Genomic DNA, 15,043 nt, shown 5'->3' with positions numbered 1-15,043 from the left:
AGTGAACTGTCATTTCTTAAGTGTCCACTGCATGCTCAGAGTGCTTTCTAGAGTTGTGCCTGTCTAAAATATACTGTTACCTTTAAGCCTTTGAGAACCTTTTTTGAGCAGAGAGCTGGTAATGGAGACTGGCGGTCATTTATGACAGAAATCTGTTTGCTGCATCTGTGAGCTGAGATGAAAAAAGCAACACAAAGATTATTCTCCTTTCTCTTCTAGGTTTTACAGAAAGACAAAACTTGTTGGTTTTCAAGACATGGAGTGTGTGCCTTGTGGAGACCCTCCGCCCCCCTACGAGCCGCACTGTGAGTCATGCCTTGCACACAGAGAGGGGCTCTGGGCCTTTGTAAAAGCTTCCTCCAGTTGGCAGATGGAACACGGTCTCTCTCTACTGCTGGCTTAGAGGGTACAGTCTTTTGTCAGGGGTCCAGCAGGACAGAAAGCCCTTTTGTTGTGTGTCTCAGTCAGCAAACTGCGTCCACTGATTGGAACCTCGAAGGGAAGTACAGACATGTTGCTGCTCCGGTTCCCTCCAGACTCTTATCCTTCAGTCTAGGTGATGACTCGGGCAGCTCCAATTAACTAGGGGTCCAGATGCTGCCTGATGTGTCCTGTTTTTGCGCTGTGGCCCCCTGAGTCAGTGTGTTTCCCTTCCTGCTCCCCAGACCATGGACAGAGGAGCCTGGTGGCTACAGTCCATGGGGTTGCAAAACAACCAGAGAAAACTCGTTTGCATGTTGGTAGAGAGAAAACTGTGCCTTCTCTGTATTAACGAGTTAAACTTTCTGACCATGTTGTTTCTTAGATATAAAAGGTATTTGTTACAGGTTATCAACCTGCCTTGATTTTGATTAGGAAAGAGAGGCTGCTGACTCGTCTTAATCCTAAATATAAATCTGGCCAGTGAAAACCCCTCCGAGAGATGGTGAAGGACAGGGAAGCCTGGCGTGCTGCAGGCCATGGGGTTGCAAAGAGTCTGACATGACTGAGTGACTGAACAACAGCAATGAAAACCACTAACAAGGGTCCAGGAGAGGAGTCAGGGTGGGCGCCCCGCCATCCCCCGGTGTGCTCGGAGTGGGCTTGTCTGTGCTGAGCAGGGCTTTCCTGAGCTGGGGGAGCAACAAGGTCCAGGAAGGGGGACGGAGGAGGACACTGTGCTCGAATGGGTGTTGCTCTTTCCTTTTGGGGAGCGTAATACAGACATTTATTTATTTAGGGATTCAGTTCAGTTCAGTTCAGTTCAGTTGCTCAGTCGTGTCCGACTCTTTGCAACCCCATGAATCGCAGCACGCCAGGCCTCCCTGTCCAACACCATCTCCCAGAGTTCATTCAGACTCACATCCATTGAGTCAGTGATGCCATCCAGCCATCTCATCCTCAGTCGTCCTCTTCTCCTCCTGCCCCCAATCCCTCCCAGCATCAGAGTCTTTTCCAATGAGTCAACTCTTCGCATGAGGTGGCCAAAGTACTGGAGTTTCAGCTTTAGCATCATTCCTTTCAAAGAAATCCCAGGGCTGATCTCCTTCAGAATGGACTGGTTGGATCTCCTTGCAGTCCAAGGGACTCTCAAGAGTCTTCTCCAACACCACAGTTCAAAAGCATCAATTCTTCGGCACTCAGCCTTCTTCACAGTCCAACTCTCACATCCATACATGACCACTGGAAAAACCATAGCCTTGACTAGACGGACCTTAGTCGGCAAAGTAATGTCTCTGCTTTTGAATATACTATCTAGGTTGGTCATAACTTTTCTTCCAGGAGTAAGCGTCTTTTAATTTCATGGCTGCAGTCACCATCTGCAGTGATTTTGGAGCCCCAAAAAATAAAGTCTGACACTGTTTCCACTGTTTCCTCATCTATTTCCCATGAAGTGATGGGACCAGATGCCATGATCTTCGTTTTTTGAATGTTGAGCTTGAAGCCAAATTTTTCACTCTCCTCTTTCACTTTCATCAAGAGGCTTTTTAGCTCCTCTTCACTTTCTGCCATAAGGGTGGTGTCATCTGCATATCTGAGGTTATTGATATTTCTCCCAGCAATCTTGATTCCAGCTTGTGTTTCATCCAGCCCAGTGTTTCTCATGATGTACTCTGCGTATAAGTTAAATAAGCAGGGTGACAATATACAGCCTTGACGTACTCCTTTTCCTATTTGGAACCAGTCTGTTGTTCCATGTCCAGTTCTAAGTGTTGCTTCCTGACCTACATACAGATTTCTCAAGAGGCAGGTCAGGTGGTCTGGTATTCCCATCTCTTTCAGAATTTTCCACAGTTTATTGTGATCCACACAGTCAAAGGCTTCGGCATAGTCAATAAAGCAGAAATAGATGTTCTTCTGGAACTCTCTTGCTTTTTCCAGATCCAATTTGATCTCTGGTTCCTCTGCCTTTTCTAAAACCAGCTTGAACATCAGGGAGTTCTTTGATATAATTCTCCATGCCCAGGATTTGACCTCTTTCCTCTCTTCATGATAGAAACCCCCCTTAAATTAATTGAAATTTACTGCATTATTTGATAAAGTCACATGGTATTTTTGTTTCTGAGAATGTCATGGAATTTTGAAGTCCCTATTATTATGTCCTTTACGAAAGTGCATTCCATTCTACGTTTGAAGTGACAGGAAGGCCAAGGGCTTGACTCTTTTATAGAAATGCCGCTGACCCCTCTCTTTGTAATAGGTAAATGTTCACCAAATAATTCATTGCAGTTAACAGATGCAGTATTGAATGTCTGTTCTGTGTGGGGTGCAGTTGGTTTTACTTAATTTTCTCAGGGTCTTATCATCAGCTCACAGTCATCAGTGTGAACACCGGTCCAGAGAGGTCCAGAGACACTCCACTGTTTGCTGGTAATTGGCAACCGTGGGTCTGACTGCAGACACTGTGTCCTCCCCGCACAGTCCCCAGCCATCCAGCTGGTCTTCTGTTGGCTGATGTCATCCACTCCATGTTGACTTTTTCTTGTATTATTTGCTTTAGTGTTCATCATCTAAGGAAAACTCTAAAAGTCCAGCTCGGGAGAGATGCTGAGTCTATTTTTGCCACATAGCTCAGAGAAGGACATGTCCTCTTGCCGGTTAGAATGGCACAGCTACCAAGTAAAGTGAGCCAGACAGAGAAAAAGAATTACCATATAGCATCCCTTATATGCAAAAGCTAAAGAGAACTGATACAAATGAACTTATTACAAAATAGAAACAGACTCCCAGACTTAGAGAATGAGTTTACAGTTGCCGGGCGTGGGCGAGAGGATGGGAAGAAGGGATCATTAGGGAGTCTGGGATGGACATGTACACACATGGGCCTTGGTAGCCCTACTGTGTAGCACATGGAACTCTGCCCAACGTTAACGTGGCAGCCTGGATGGGAGGGGAGTTTGGGGGAGAATGGATACATGTGTATGTGTGGCTGAGTCCCTTTCCTGTCCACCCGAAACTCTCACAACACTGTTAACTGGCTATACCCCAGTATAAAATTAAAAGTTAAAATGAGGCACCAGCCTAGTCTTGCCTATGGCTCAGCTCAGCCATGATTCTGTCCAGAAGGCAAAGATTATCCCCTTCATCCAAAACTATCAGAAAAAGAGTTAGTGAGGAAATTGATATTGCCCATAGAGTTAGAAAGGACTAGGTTTTTTTTTTTTTCCTTTAATTTATTGGGCTTAAATTTAATGTGATCTAGTCATATTTGAGGCACTGCGGTTGTTTGCCTTTGGGGAATCTGGCTAAGCTTGGACATCATAAATTAGCTTTTAAGCATAGATTTCACATTTAACTTTTAATGTCTTGTAAAGCCCTAAGTAAGTGATCATTCAAAAAGAAAATTGGCTAGTTTTATGTGTGTGTATATATATATATATATATAAAATATTTCTCCAGTATGAGACTTTTTAGAAAGCAAAGAAAAAAATAAATATTTTTTCCAAGTCAAAAATGCAGTGCACACAGCTAATAGCTTTTCGAATTGTGAAACAGCTGTCTGGTGGTCTTTAGTGAGCCTTAATCCTTATCTCTTTAAAGGAATGTTTTGCTGCATTTGGCACAGTTCTTGGGAATAATTCCAGAACGCGGCTAATCTCTTCAAAAGAGTTCTCGAGGTCTTTGGGGAAAATTATGTAAGGCGCCTCATGTTTTCGTTTCTCCTGCTTCAGGCTTTTGCACTCATGTACGAACAACTGCTTCTTTAGTGACTTTCCCAGAGGCGTTCCTGTGTTATTTAGACTCGAAGCGCGAAGGTGGTGGCCTCTGGGAAGCTCCCTGCAGAGACAGGCTTCGTTTCAGGGAGGCATGTGGTGGTGGGAGACTGGACTCCCCAGACCAGGAGCAGCCCCTGCTCGAGACCCCAGGTAGCCCTGGGGTCTGGGGACTTCAGGCCCCGCAGCAGGAGTTTCCCTGTGGCTACTCTCTCAGCCTGCAGGCTCTGCTTAGGCCTCCTGGCCTCCCCACGCTCTCAGCGGGCTCCTGGGGTGTGTGCTTGCCCCTTCAGGCTCCTGAAGGAGAGAATCCGGCAGGTGCAGGTGAACACCATCGTCCTAGGAGCTCCGCCTTTCCCACTTACCTGCTGAACAAATACTTGGGTGTCTATGAGGTGCACACCCACCGTGGGGCAGACATGGGCGCAGCCCTTCCCTTCATGGAGCTCACGGTGCAGGGGGCGAGCTGTCAGGCCACTCAGACGCCACACACCTGGACGCAGCTGGTGACAGTCAGTCCCGCCTGGGAGGACCCTCGGCTCTAAGGTGATGGTGCAGGAGCTGCAGGGAGGGTGGCCTTAGCTGTGACCCAGGAGTCAGCCGGGGGAGGGCAAGCCTGAGGAAGGGACCCCAGGAAGGAGAGTGTTCCGTGGCGTGGGGTGCTGACTGTGGTCCAGCCAGCCAACTCTGGCAGTGCCTGGGACTTGGTCCCTGGGAAGTCTTCGGTGCTGTTTCAGTGAGTGATGGAAACAGGGCCCAGGCGACGGGGACGTAGGAGGCAGTACAAGGGAAGGAGGGAGCTGATGGTAGGTCACTCGGTCCAGAGCCTGCCTCCACAGTGACCATGGGGAGCGTGGTCGGGGGAGGGGGATCTTCTCCTCAGGGGAGAGGCTCACCTGTCTGTTTGCAGGTTAAAGGGAACGATCCAGCTGAGACAGGCTGACTGTTTTATCTGAGAGGTTGAAGGATCCAGAGAAGGGTTGCCCTCTGGTGGAGGCGGTGCCGGGCTCCATGCTGTAACCAGGGCAGGGGCAGGCGAAAACCCGGGCATGTGCATCCAGTGGCCAGCAAGGGGCTCCTGCGAGGCTGTGTGTGTGTGTGTGTGTGTGTGTGTGTGTGTGTAGCACGAAGCACCACTCTCCCGGGTGAGACTGGACCCAGGCCCGCAGAGGCTGGGCCAGCACGGACGTCTGAGGTTCCGTCATCGAGAGTGGAGGGGACAGGGGAGAAAACAGTGGGCTCCCAGGAGCACCAAGGGTCCAGCTGGATCAGTGGTCGTGGTGAGCCTTGTTTCCACCTCCTGTGATGTCTGCAGGGGCCTCTGTGCCACAAGATGCACCTAAACTGTGCCTGAAATGTGCAGCTTACGGTTGTTGTTGTTCAGCCGCTCAGTTGTGTCCTATTCTTTGCAACCCTGTGGACTGCAGCACCCCAGACCTCCCTGTCCTTCACCATCTCCCGGAGTTTGCTCAAACTCACGTTCACTGAGTCGGTGATGCCATCCAACCATCTCATCCTCTGTCGTCCCCTTCTCCTCCCACCTTCAACCTTTCCCACCATCAGGGTCTTTTCCAGTGAGTTGGCTCTTCGCATCAGGTGGCCCAAGTATTGGAGCTTCAGCTTCAGCATCAGTCCTTCCAGTGAATATTCAGAGTTGATTTCCTTTAGGATTGACTGGCTTGCAACAAAGTCCTTTAAAAGGATGACTGTCTGTGTTAATAACACGAGAATAATTTTAAAAGAATATAAATACATTTTATTTTTAAAAAATTTTTTATTGGAGGCTAATTGCTTTAGTGTTGAGATTGTCTCTGCCATACATAAACTCAGATCATTCATAGTTATGTATATATGTATTTATCTATATATCCCCCACTTGAGGCTCCCTCCCCTCACCCCGTTCCACCACTCTGGGTCATCACGGAACACCAGGCTGGGCTCCCTGTGTTATATAGCAGCTTCCAGCTAGGTAGCTCTTTTTTACATGGTAGTGTTTTTATGTTGGGCTTCCCAGGGGGTGCTACTGGTAAAGACCCCACCTGCCAATGCAGGAGACGTAAGAGATGAAGGTTTGATCCTGGGTCAGGAAGATCCCTTGGAGGAGGGCATGGCAACCTAATCCAGTATTCTTGCCTGGAGAATCCCATGGACAGAGGAGCCTGGCAGGCTGCAGTCCACAGGGTCACAAAGAGTTGGATACGACTGAAGTGACTTAGCATGCACACACACCGTCTTGAGAAAGGACTCAGGACTGACCAGGGCTGTGGGGTTTAGCAGAGGCGGTGGCTCAGAGACCAGCAGTGAGTGTGGGAACCTGGACGGGGCATAAGGAGAGACAGAGGGAGCTTCAGCCGTCTGTTCTCTGCAGCTCAGATTTGTGACCATGAGTGTCTCGGTGGCAATTTCTCTCTCTGAAGCATGTACCTGCATTCCTTATAAACTGATTTAGAAAACTAGAAGGAAGTTTCTATCCAACCGCCTGCCTTCTGACTGTATATATTGGCCCAGTCTTAAGTCCTCAGGCCCTGGCGTCCAAAAGCAGCCGAGGGTGGGGCACAGCCTGGAACCAGCGAGAAGTCTGGGCACCCTTTCCTCTGCCCCATGGCCCAAAGCACCGCGCTCACAGCCCAGTCAACACGAGCTTTAAGCTCCCCTGCCCCTGAAGAATGGTGGGTGTGTGAACCTTCATTCACGCCCAGGCTCTGCCTTGGACCACAGATGTCACCTCAGGCAAGTCAGCTCACCACTTTGAGCCTCCCCTTGCCCCTCGGGAAATAGGGATAACCGTGCCATGTTGGCAGAGGGGAGACAGACACAAACGGGATCACGTCCAGGAGCGCCAGCCTTCTTCCCAAAGATGACTGCACTTGGCCTGCCATGCCGCGGCCCCACCCATCCAGGTGTGCCCTGCGTGGGAGGTGGCAGCTGGGAGCTGCCCTGTGCGGGGAGGGTCCCAGATGCAGCTGGCTTCAGTCCTCTCCTAGCCCGGGGCGGGTGGGGGTGGGGGGTTGAGGGTTACCTGGATGGGGCTGCAGAGGACTTCTGTGCCTGGTGACCTGGATGGCCAGAACACGAGGCCACCCTCTTTCCTCTGCCCCTTGGCCCAAAGCCCTATGCCCGCTGCCCAACCAGCTCGAGCTTTAAGCTCCCCTTCCCACAAGCAGAATGATGGGTGTGTGAACATCATGGATTAGTCCGCCCAGAGTATTCTAATTTGTGAGGATGGAGCTGCAGGTAAACAAAGGCACCCTTTCCATAGAAACCCCTGTTCCACCCTTTGATAAGGGGCAGCTGTTTACAGCATTAGGAGAAGCACAGAAAAACACAAGAAATTTTAGAACTACTTCCTGCCCTGGGCCTGATAAGAAATGCAGGATTGGCATGATTTCCTTTAAGCAGTGTTTACTTAATTTGGAACAAACACTGTGGTTGGAACAAATGGTTTTGAAAACATTCAAAGCGGTTTTTATTTAAGGGTGTTTAACCGAGATGTTTGCTTTGTCCTTGGGGGCTTAGTAAAACAAGCCACGTGATTCCTAGGAGATAAGCCATCAGATAAGTCGCCCTGTGGGGGAGACGGGAGGTCTTGAGCTGTGCTGACTGCGGCTCTGTAGGATTTCACATGACTTCGTCCTCTCAGAAAGCCCGCCGCTCTCCGCACCAGTAAGGCATTTCATTGTTAAAGGCTGACTGTTTTCCAAAGGAAACTCAAACCATCTTCTAGAGAGTAAACGTAATTTCAAAATAAACTTTAAAAAGAACTCTTTGCTCATGGAGCTTCCCTGGTGGCTCAGCGGTGAAGAAACTGCCTGCCAACACAGGAGACGCGGGTTCGATCCCTGGGTCGGGAAGATCCCCTGGAGGAGGACATGGCAACCCAGCCCAGTATTCTTGCCTGGGAAATCCCACAGACAGAGGAGCCTGGTAGGCTACAGCCCACAGGGTCCCAAAGAGTCAGACATGACTTAGCAACTAAACAACAACTCATTTGCTATTTAATTGATCATTTTTTTAAGTTTAGTAGGAAAAAAAGAAGGGGAGATCATCGTGAAGAAAACATTTCCAGCATTGACACATATGGAACAAAATTACGGTATTCTGATGGTCTTTTCAGCCTTTGTTCTATCTATACTACTGATTTTAAAAAAAAATAGGTGTAATTATGCTGTAAAGTTTTGTAACCTTTTCCCACTTGAGATGTATATTCATATACTAATCATTACTTCAGTGATATTTTCGAGTAAGTGCTGCAGACTTCAGACTTGAGGTGGACTTCAGGGCTGTCTGCCACACACACTGCTCTGTGCACACGTGCGGGAGCCCTTCCCCAAGTGTGCAAGTGCCTTGAGGCCCACAGGTGCTTATGTGTCCAAAGGCATATCTTTCATATCTTTCTCTCTTTCTTTCTTCCTCATATCTTTCTCTCTTGACCTGTGGTGCTAAATTGTTTTAAATAAGGGCGCCTGGTAAACATCTTTTTTAAAGAAAACCAATTTATTTTTTTTCTTTACTTTTTTTTTTTATTTTTACTTTATTTTGCTTTGCAATACTGAATTGGTTTTGCCATACATTGACATGAATCAGCCACGGTGTACATGAGTTCCCAATTTTGAACCCCTCTAAAGGAGGGCTTCTGTGGTAGCTCAAATGATAAAGAATCTGCCTGCAATGCAGGTAGACCCAGGTTCGATCCCTGGGTGGGGAAGAACCCCTAGAGAAGGAAGTGGCAGCCCACTCCTGTATTCTTGCCTGGAGAATCCCATGGACAGAGGAGCCTGGCAGGCTGCAGTCCACAGGGTCACAAAGAGTCGGACACGACTGAGCGACTAACACTTCCTTTCAATTTAAGAGGAAACAAATGGGGAGTGTTCTGAAATCGATGCCCGTGTGGGTTTTCAGGTTGCCTGTGGTGGAGAGCAGGTGACTTTAGCCGCTACCCGTGTTCAGCTGAACCCCTGAGAATCAGAAGTCAGTTCCTGCTACCTCCCCGCACCCAGGACTCTTCATCCGGGGACTCAGCGCTCACTGAATCTGATCAGAGTGATGTAGAACGAGGTGCAGAGAGATGTATATAATCCGAAAGATTTATAGCAAAGCCATGTGCTTCAGAAGCATCACGTGGTGGTGTTGCATCTGTGTATGTTTCCTGTTCCTGCAGGAGAGAGTTCTTCTCCTGAGTTTGTTCATACTTAGTGGCCTGACTTTCCAGAGAACTTGCTGGATCCTCTGCCGGACAGGCCCACAAAGCCACCCTGTGCTGATTACGGGTTCAGTTTACACGGATGTTTTCGGAGTCTGTGGTCCTCAGGCCAGGAGTCCGAGTGTCGGGCGGGAGACTGGCGCCCTGGCTCCTGTGGGTGTGCCCGGTTTGGGGACTCTTTTCAGGGCCGACAGGCGCTCCCGGAGCCTCCTGAACAGTAGGGAAGGGCAGCTTCTTCAAGATGCAGCTCTGTCCTGCTCACAGAACAGGGCGAGGAGCGGGAGGACAGGGCGATCAGAGAAAACAGCCCTGGCTCCTGGAGCCGACTGCAGAGCGGCCCCCGGGCATCCAGAGCATGTTCCCCGCCTCTGCCCGCTCGTTAGTCACTGGTTTCGGGAAGTGCTCTCTTCTCTTTGTTCATCTTTCCAGTTTCCTGCTTTTGCTCCCTTTCTCTTTCTCAGTTCCTTATGATTTTCTTACTTTATTGACAAACAAGCTAACAGAGTGGACATAGAAAGTGGCTTACATGGGAACCAAGAGAGGAAAACCCACCAGGGTGCCCTGCACGGTCCCTGCACCAGGGCTTGGCCCCAGGACACCCTGAGGGCCCTGTGGGGTCCACGGAGGCTTTACTGTGGGCGATGCTCTGCCAGCTCCGCCCGCCGGGCAGAGGACAGGAAACGGGGGCAGCTACAGCAGGCAGAGACTCTCGGACGCAGGAGGAGAGCAGGGTGGCTTATGCATCCGGCCTGGGGGTGGGGACCCTGGACAGAGCACCCAGCATGCTCCAACTTCGTACAGATGGACCCCTGGGTTATCTGATACCATTTGCTACGGTCATTGCGGTTTTCATTATTACTCTGGACCCAGGAAGGGTGGGGAAGGGGAGACCCAGTCACATTGGTTGGAATCTTTTCCTGAAAACAGAAAGCTGCTCTCCTTTCTTTGAAATGGTTTCCATCACACATAGTTAATTTGGGTTTTTGTAAAAGCAGATTTGCTGCTCGGGTAAGGAACTATTTTCTAAAGATACGTTGAAAATCTGTCATAGAAAATGGCTTGTTTTCCAAGGATGTTGAAAAAACAGTAGGGCAGCTTTAACGTCTTGGCTTCTTTAGAGAAAAAAGTGCTTGGTGAATGCAGCTGCTTTGAGTGATTATTTAGCTGTTTCAAATATTTGCCTTTCCTTAGCCCTAGTTTCATTAAAGTTAACAAAAATCGAGACATTTTAAGAAAAAAATGTTTCTTAGACTCACGTGCTCTACACGCATGCTTTTCTCCCAGTATAAAATGGCCAAATGTTTGTCCGCCATGGTCCCACATAAGGAGAAGAAAAGCAAAGAACAATCTGAGTGCTGTCCCCGGGTCCCTGGACCATGTCCCCTGACCCGGGAGATGCTTCCAGAGCTCATCTGCTGGGCTCAGTCTGGAGGCAGGGGTGTCCTGAACTAGAGGTGCCGAAGGCTTTGATCCGGCCCCTCGAGAACAGGAGCGGCTGATCATTACCCAGTCGGCTGTAAATCCAACTCCTTGGCGTTTCTCTGCAGTCTCCTTTAGACATTTAAAGTCAATGAGCTGGTTTAAATATTTACTCACCGAGAAACAGGTTGTGGTTTGTTAAAGGCCATCACTAAATTAAATGAGTGTTAGATTAAGTACAGTTTATTTTAAAAACATAAAATCCGGCAGGCCTGTTTCATTAAGTCATGGACTTTTGCAAAGAGAGCAGTGATTTGTGTGTGTACCCATTAAATGCTTAAAATAAAAAAGTGTGGCGTTAAGCGACCTCACGGTGCATGCCAGACCCAATGCAGAGACTGTCAGAGGTTCAGCTTAGCAACAACTCCATCCCTCAGAGCCGAGCATCTGTCCTCGGGAGGAGGTGTGTGAACTCTGTCCTCTGGGGGCCACATCCCAAGGGCAACTGGAATAAGCGTAGCTGCACCCACGGAGGGGGTCCTTTTGTCTCTAAACCTGGGTGTGTATCCAGCCCCTTTGCACACCAGCTCTTGACCAGGAACATCATTGGAGGAGCATCACTTTGAGGAGGGAAAGAAGAGGAGAGCCCCAGGAGAGTTTAAAGCAGCAAGTGGGCCTTGAGTCCTGGAGGCAGCCACTCTCCATGTGCTTCTCTCAGCCTGCACCACCCCCACGTCACCGCCAAGCAGCGGCCACAGCAGAGAGGCAAGCCTGGACCCGCAGCCAGCCCCACTTCTCCAGGCCAGCTCCAGGACCAGGAGCGAGGGCGTTTTAATTTTAAACGTAAGAAAGAAGTCCAAACGATACTTGAAGTGGAGTCTTCCTCCCTGGAAAAGAGTTAGACCGTACAGAAAGCTGGGCGCTGGAGAGTCGATGCTTTCGAATTACGGCGTTGGAGAAGGCTCCTGAGAGTCCCCCAGATTCTGACCTGAAGAATAAGATGCGGGAAGTTTCTCTCTGCCTTCTAATGCTCATTAGCACTGAAAGGGCATAACTGTCTTACCCTATCATCTCCAAATTAATGCCAGCCAGTCTCTACGGGAGCTTGCTTTTGAGTCCTTGTCCCAATCCTTAACTGCCAGACAAGTTATTTAGGTGGTCTGTGTCCCAGTTTTTCATGAATCAGTTGAAGATTCTCACTGCTGCTGCTGCTAAGTCACTACAGTCATGTCCTACTCTGTGCGACCCCATAGACGGCAGCCCACCAGGCTCCCCTGCCCCTGGGATTCTCCAGGCAAGAACACTGGAGTGGGTTGCCATTTCCTTCTCCAATGCATGAAAGTGAAAAGTGAAAGTGAAGTCGCTCAGTGGTGTCCAACTCTTAGCGACCCCATGGACTGCAGCCTCCCAGGCTCCTCCATCCATGGGATTTTCCAGGCAAGAGTACTGGAGTGGGGTGCCATTGCCTTCTTTGAAGATTCTCACAGTTTTTCAAATTAATTTTACCTGTTTCTCTGATTTACTTTATCCAGTTTTGGTTGTGCTGCGTCTTCACTGCTGCATGGGCTTTCTCTAGTTGCAGCAAACAGGGGCTACTCTCTAGCTGAGATGCATGGGCTTCTCATTGTGGTGGCTTCTCTCGTTGTGGAGCACGGGCTATAGGGCGAGAGGGCTTCAGTAGTTGTGACACATGGGCTTAGCTGCACCGTGGATTGTGGGGTCTTTCTGGACCAGGAATCAAACCTATGTCCCCTGCATTGGCAGACAGATTCTTCACCGCTGGACCATCAGGGAAGAAGCCCTGAGCACCTGTGTGCTCAGTCCTGTCCAACTCATCAAGAGCCCGTGGACTGTAGCCCACCAGGCTCCTCTGTCCATGGGGTTCTCCAGGCAAGAACACGGGAGTGGGTTGCCATGACCTCCTCCAGGGGATCTTCCCAACCCAGGGATCGAACTCCGGATTCTCACAATTGTAAAAGAGGAAATAAAACCTTGGTTGAAGTCCTAACTATGCACCACCTTCCAAACCTCAAGACATATGGGCTCTTTCTGACCTAACCCAGACTTGGGTTCTTCACCAGAAGTTCTGTCAGCTGTAAGATTATGAATAAATTAAGAGCAAGGTCGATTCTGCTGGCAGGGATGGCAAGAAACACTGTTTACATCCAGGTTTTTCTCCTCAGCCTCGCCCCACCATGCTAAACTGGGCAGAGACATACACAGTTTTCTTTTCTTAGTAAGAAGTTAATGGGTCGAAGTAACTTGAGTTTTATCATCTTAGAATCATTTCACAGTACTGCAGTGAGGTAAATAGGAATTATCCACTCTACTAATATCAGGGAAGCTGATGATTCCAGGAGCCAGAGTCCTTAGGTTTAAGCATGCCAAGCTGGATGCTGCATTCCCTGTGGATGAGCTTGAATGACAAGGTTCCCTCCAAGGGAATATGGAGTTCAGGGCCCCCAGTGCAGCCTGGCACTGCAGGGGTTAAGCGGAGTCCTGTTCGGGAACAAGGAGGGCAGGGGCCCAAGTCTCCTGTCTTTGTTCCAGCTCCCAGATGGCAACCCCATCCGTTAGTCCCAGTTGAGGCAAAACTATTTTTGAGCCTGTGTATCCTTCAGCACAGATGGTCGAGGCCGTAATAATGTGTTTCTTTTATGGTGTCTTTTCTGTTTCTTGGTGTGGAAGTTTCAAAGCTTCATTGTTCCATCAGTCAAATAAACACAGTGAGACCTTCTGGGACTGGGGGATAATAAAAAGAAGAAAAACATCCTTGAAAACAGGAAAAAAAAAATCCTTTTTATCGTATCTACAGAGAAATGCTATAGACAAGCTGCTGCCATTTTATGGCTTATGATTTTTTCAGTATTAATTATGACATATATCATAATTAAAATACCAGACAGTTATTTCTAATTCACCCACTGCGAAACATAAAGTGATGAGCTTGCTCTGGGTGTCATGTCACAGACTCTCTCTGAACGGCACAAGCAGCGGAAGTCGTCAGTCGACCCTGTGGTTGAACAGTGGGCAGTGCTGGCCTGGGGTTCGCCTCCCTGCCGCTCGCCTGTGGCAGTCACCTGCTCTGCCCTTTCTTCTTTCTGTTTGCCATAAAGACCTGCATGATCGTATCTGGCTCACTCCTGGCAGGGAATAGATCTCCAGGCCAAGTAGTCTGGAAGCAAGATGAAGAAGAGCAGAAACCAAGTTCAGTTAAGTCATTTACTGAGTCTCAGCATCTGGGACCTGCAGCCCAGATGGGAACAGGTCCCCTGCCCGGACTTTCCTGCCCAGGGCTATTTCTGCTCGCTGGGTTTGGGCTTCAGGACGCTCCCCCTGACCTCAGCCTTCCAAGTCCTTTCCACCCCCAGGCCTCCCGGGATGCCTTTCTACCTGCTGGAAGCCTGAGGCCCCTTTCCGTCATCTCAGCCCCTCTCTTAACACCCCTGCTGACCCCTTTGCCTGCCTGACCTCCTGTCACACTTGCTCCAGGCCCATCGCTGGGCCACTGAGGGCCCTTGAATCCTGTTTTTGTTTGGTTTTATCATTGCATTTCTGTTGGCACACCCAAGGACACACACATCTTAAAGTATAGAAGACTCTTTGTCTTGTCCATCTATAATTTTCTTTTGTCCTGCTGAGAAAAAAATACAGCTGTTCCGTTCAGTGCCTTATGAATATGGTTAATTTTCATTTTCTGGATAGAAGCGTTGACGTTTTGTACTAAGAAATGAGATCCAAACCAAACCTGGGCTTCCCAGGTGGCGCTCGTGGTAAAGAACTGGCCTGCCAGTGCAGGAGACAGTGAGACAGACACAGGTTTGATCCCCAAGCTGGGAAGATCCCCTGGAGGAGGGCATGGCAACCCACTCCAGTATTCTTGCCTGGAGAATCCTGTGGACAGAGGAGCCTGGCGGGCTACTGTCCAAAGTGTTGCAAAGAGTCAGACACGACTGGAGTGACTTAGCATGCACGCACCCATAAACCAAATTTAAAGAAACGAAAAGCAGGAAAGCTTTTCCACTCCCGTTGGTAGCAGTCGTGGACAGCAGCATGAGCATCCGTGGCCGGCACGTGCAGGGACACAGGCCTGGCAGAGACGCAGCTCGCTTCCCAGCTGCTTCTCGCCCCTCTGGCCAGCACCGCACCAGGGCTCAGTGAGCCCACCAGGGTGGGCTGTGCGCCCCTTCCCCTTCAGGGCTCTTGGCCAGCAACAGTGAAAGCTGGTGGC

General features: G+C 49.3%; 1 protein-coding gene across 1 annotated transcript in view; it reads left to right on the top strand.

The window, feature by feature from the left end:
• TNFRSF19 (TNF receptor superfamily member 19) overlaps positions 1–15,043 on the top strand; it is a 96,092-nt gene that overhangs the window by 55,031 nt on the left and 26,018 nt on the right. Inside the window, exon 5 of the mRNA XM_052650090.1 lies at positions 220–305. Coding sequence (XP_052506050.1) covers positions 220–305 — 86 coding nt within the window. The remainder of the gene's footprint in view (positions 1–219; positions 306–15,043) is intronic.

This window comes from Budorcas taxicolor, chromosome 12 (genome assembly GCF_023091745.1).
Source record: "Budorcas taxicolor isolate Tak-1 chromosome 12, Takin1.1, whole genome shotgun sequence".
NCBI classification, from domain to species: domain Eukaryota; kingdom Metazoa; phylum Chordata; class Mammalia; order Artiodactyla; family Bovidae; genus Budorcas; species Budorcas taxicolor.
Note: the sequence above shows the minus strand (reverse complement) of the source record. Positions and strands in the feature narration are given on the sequence as shown.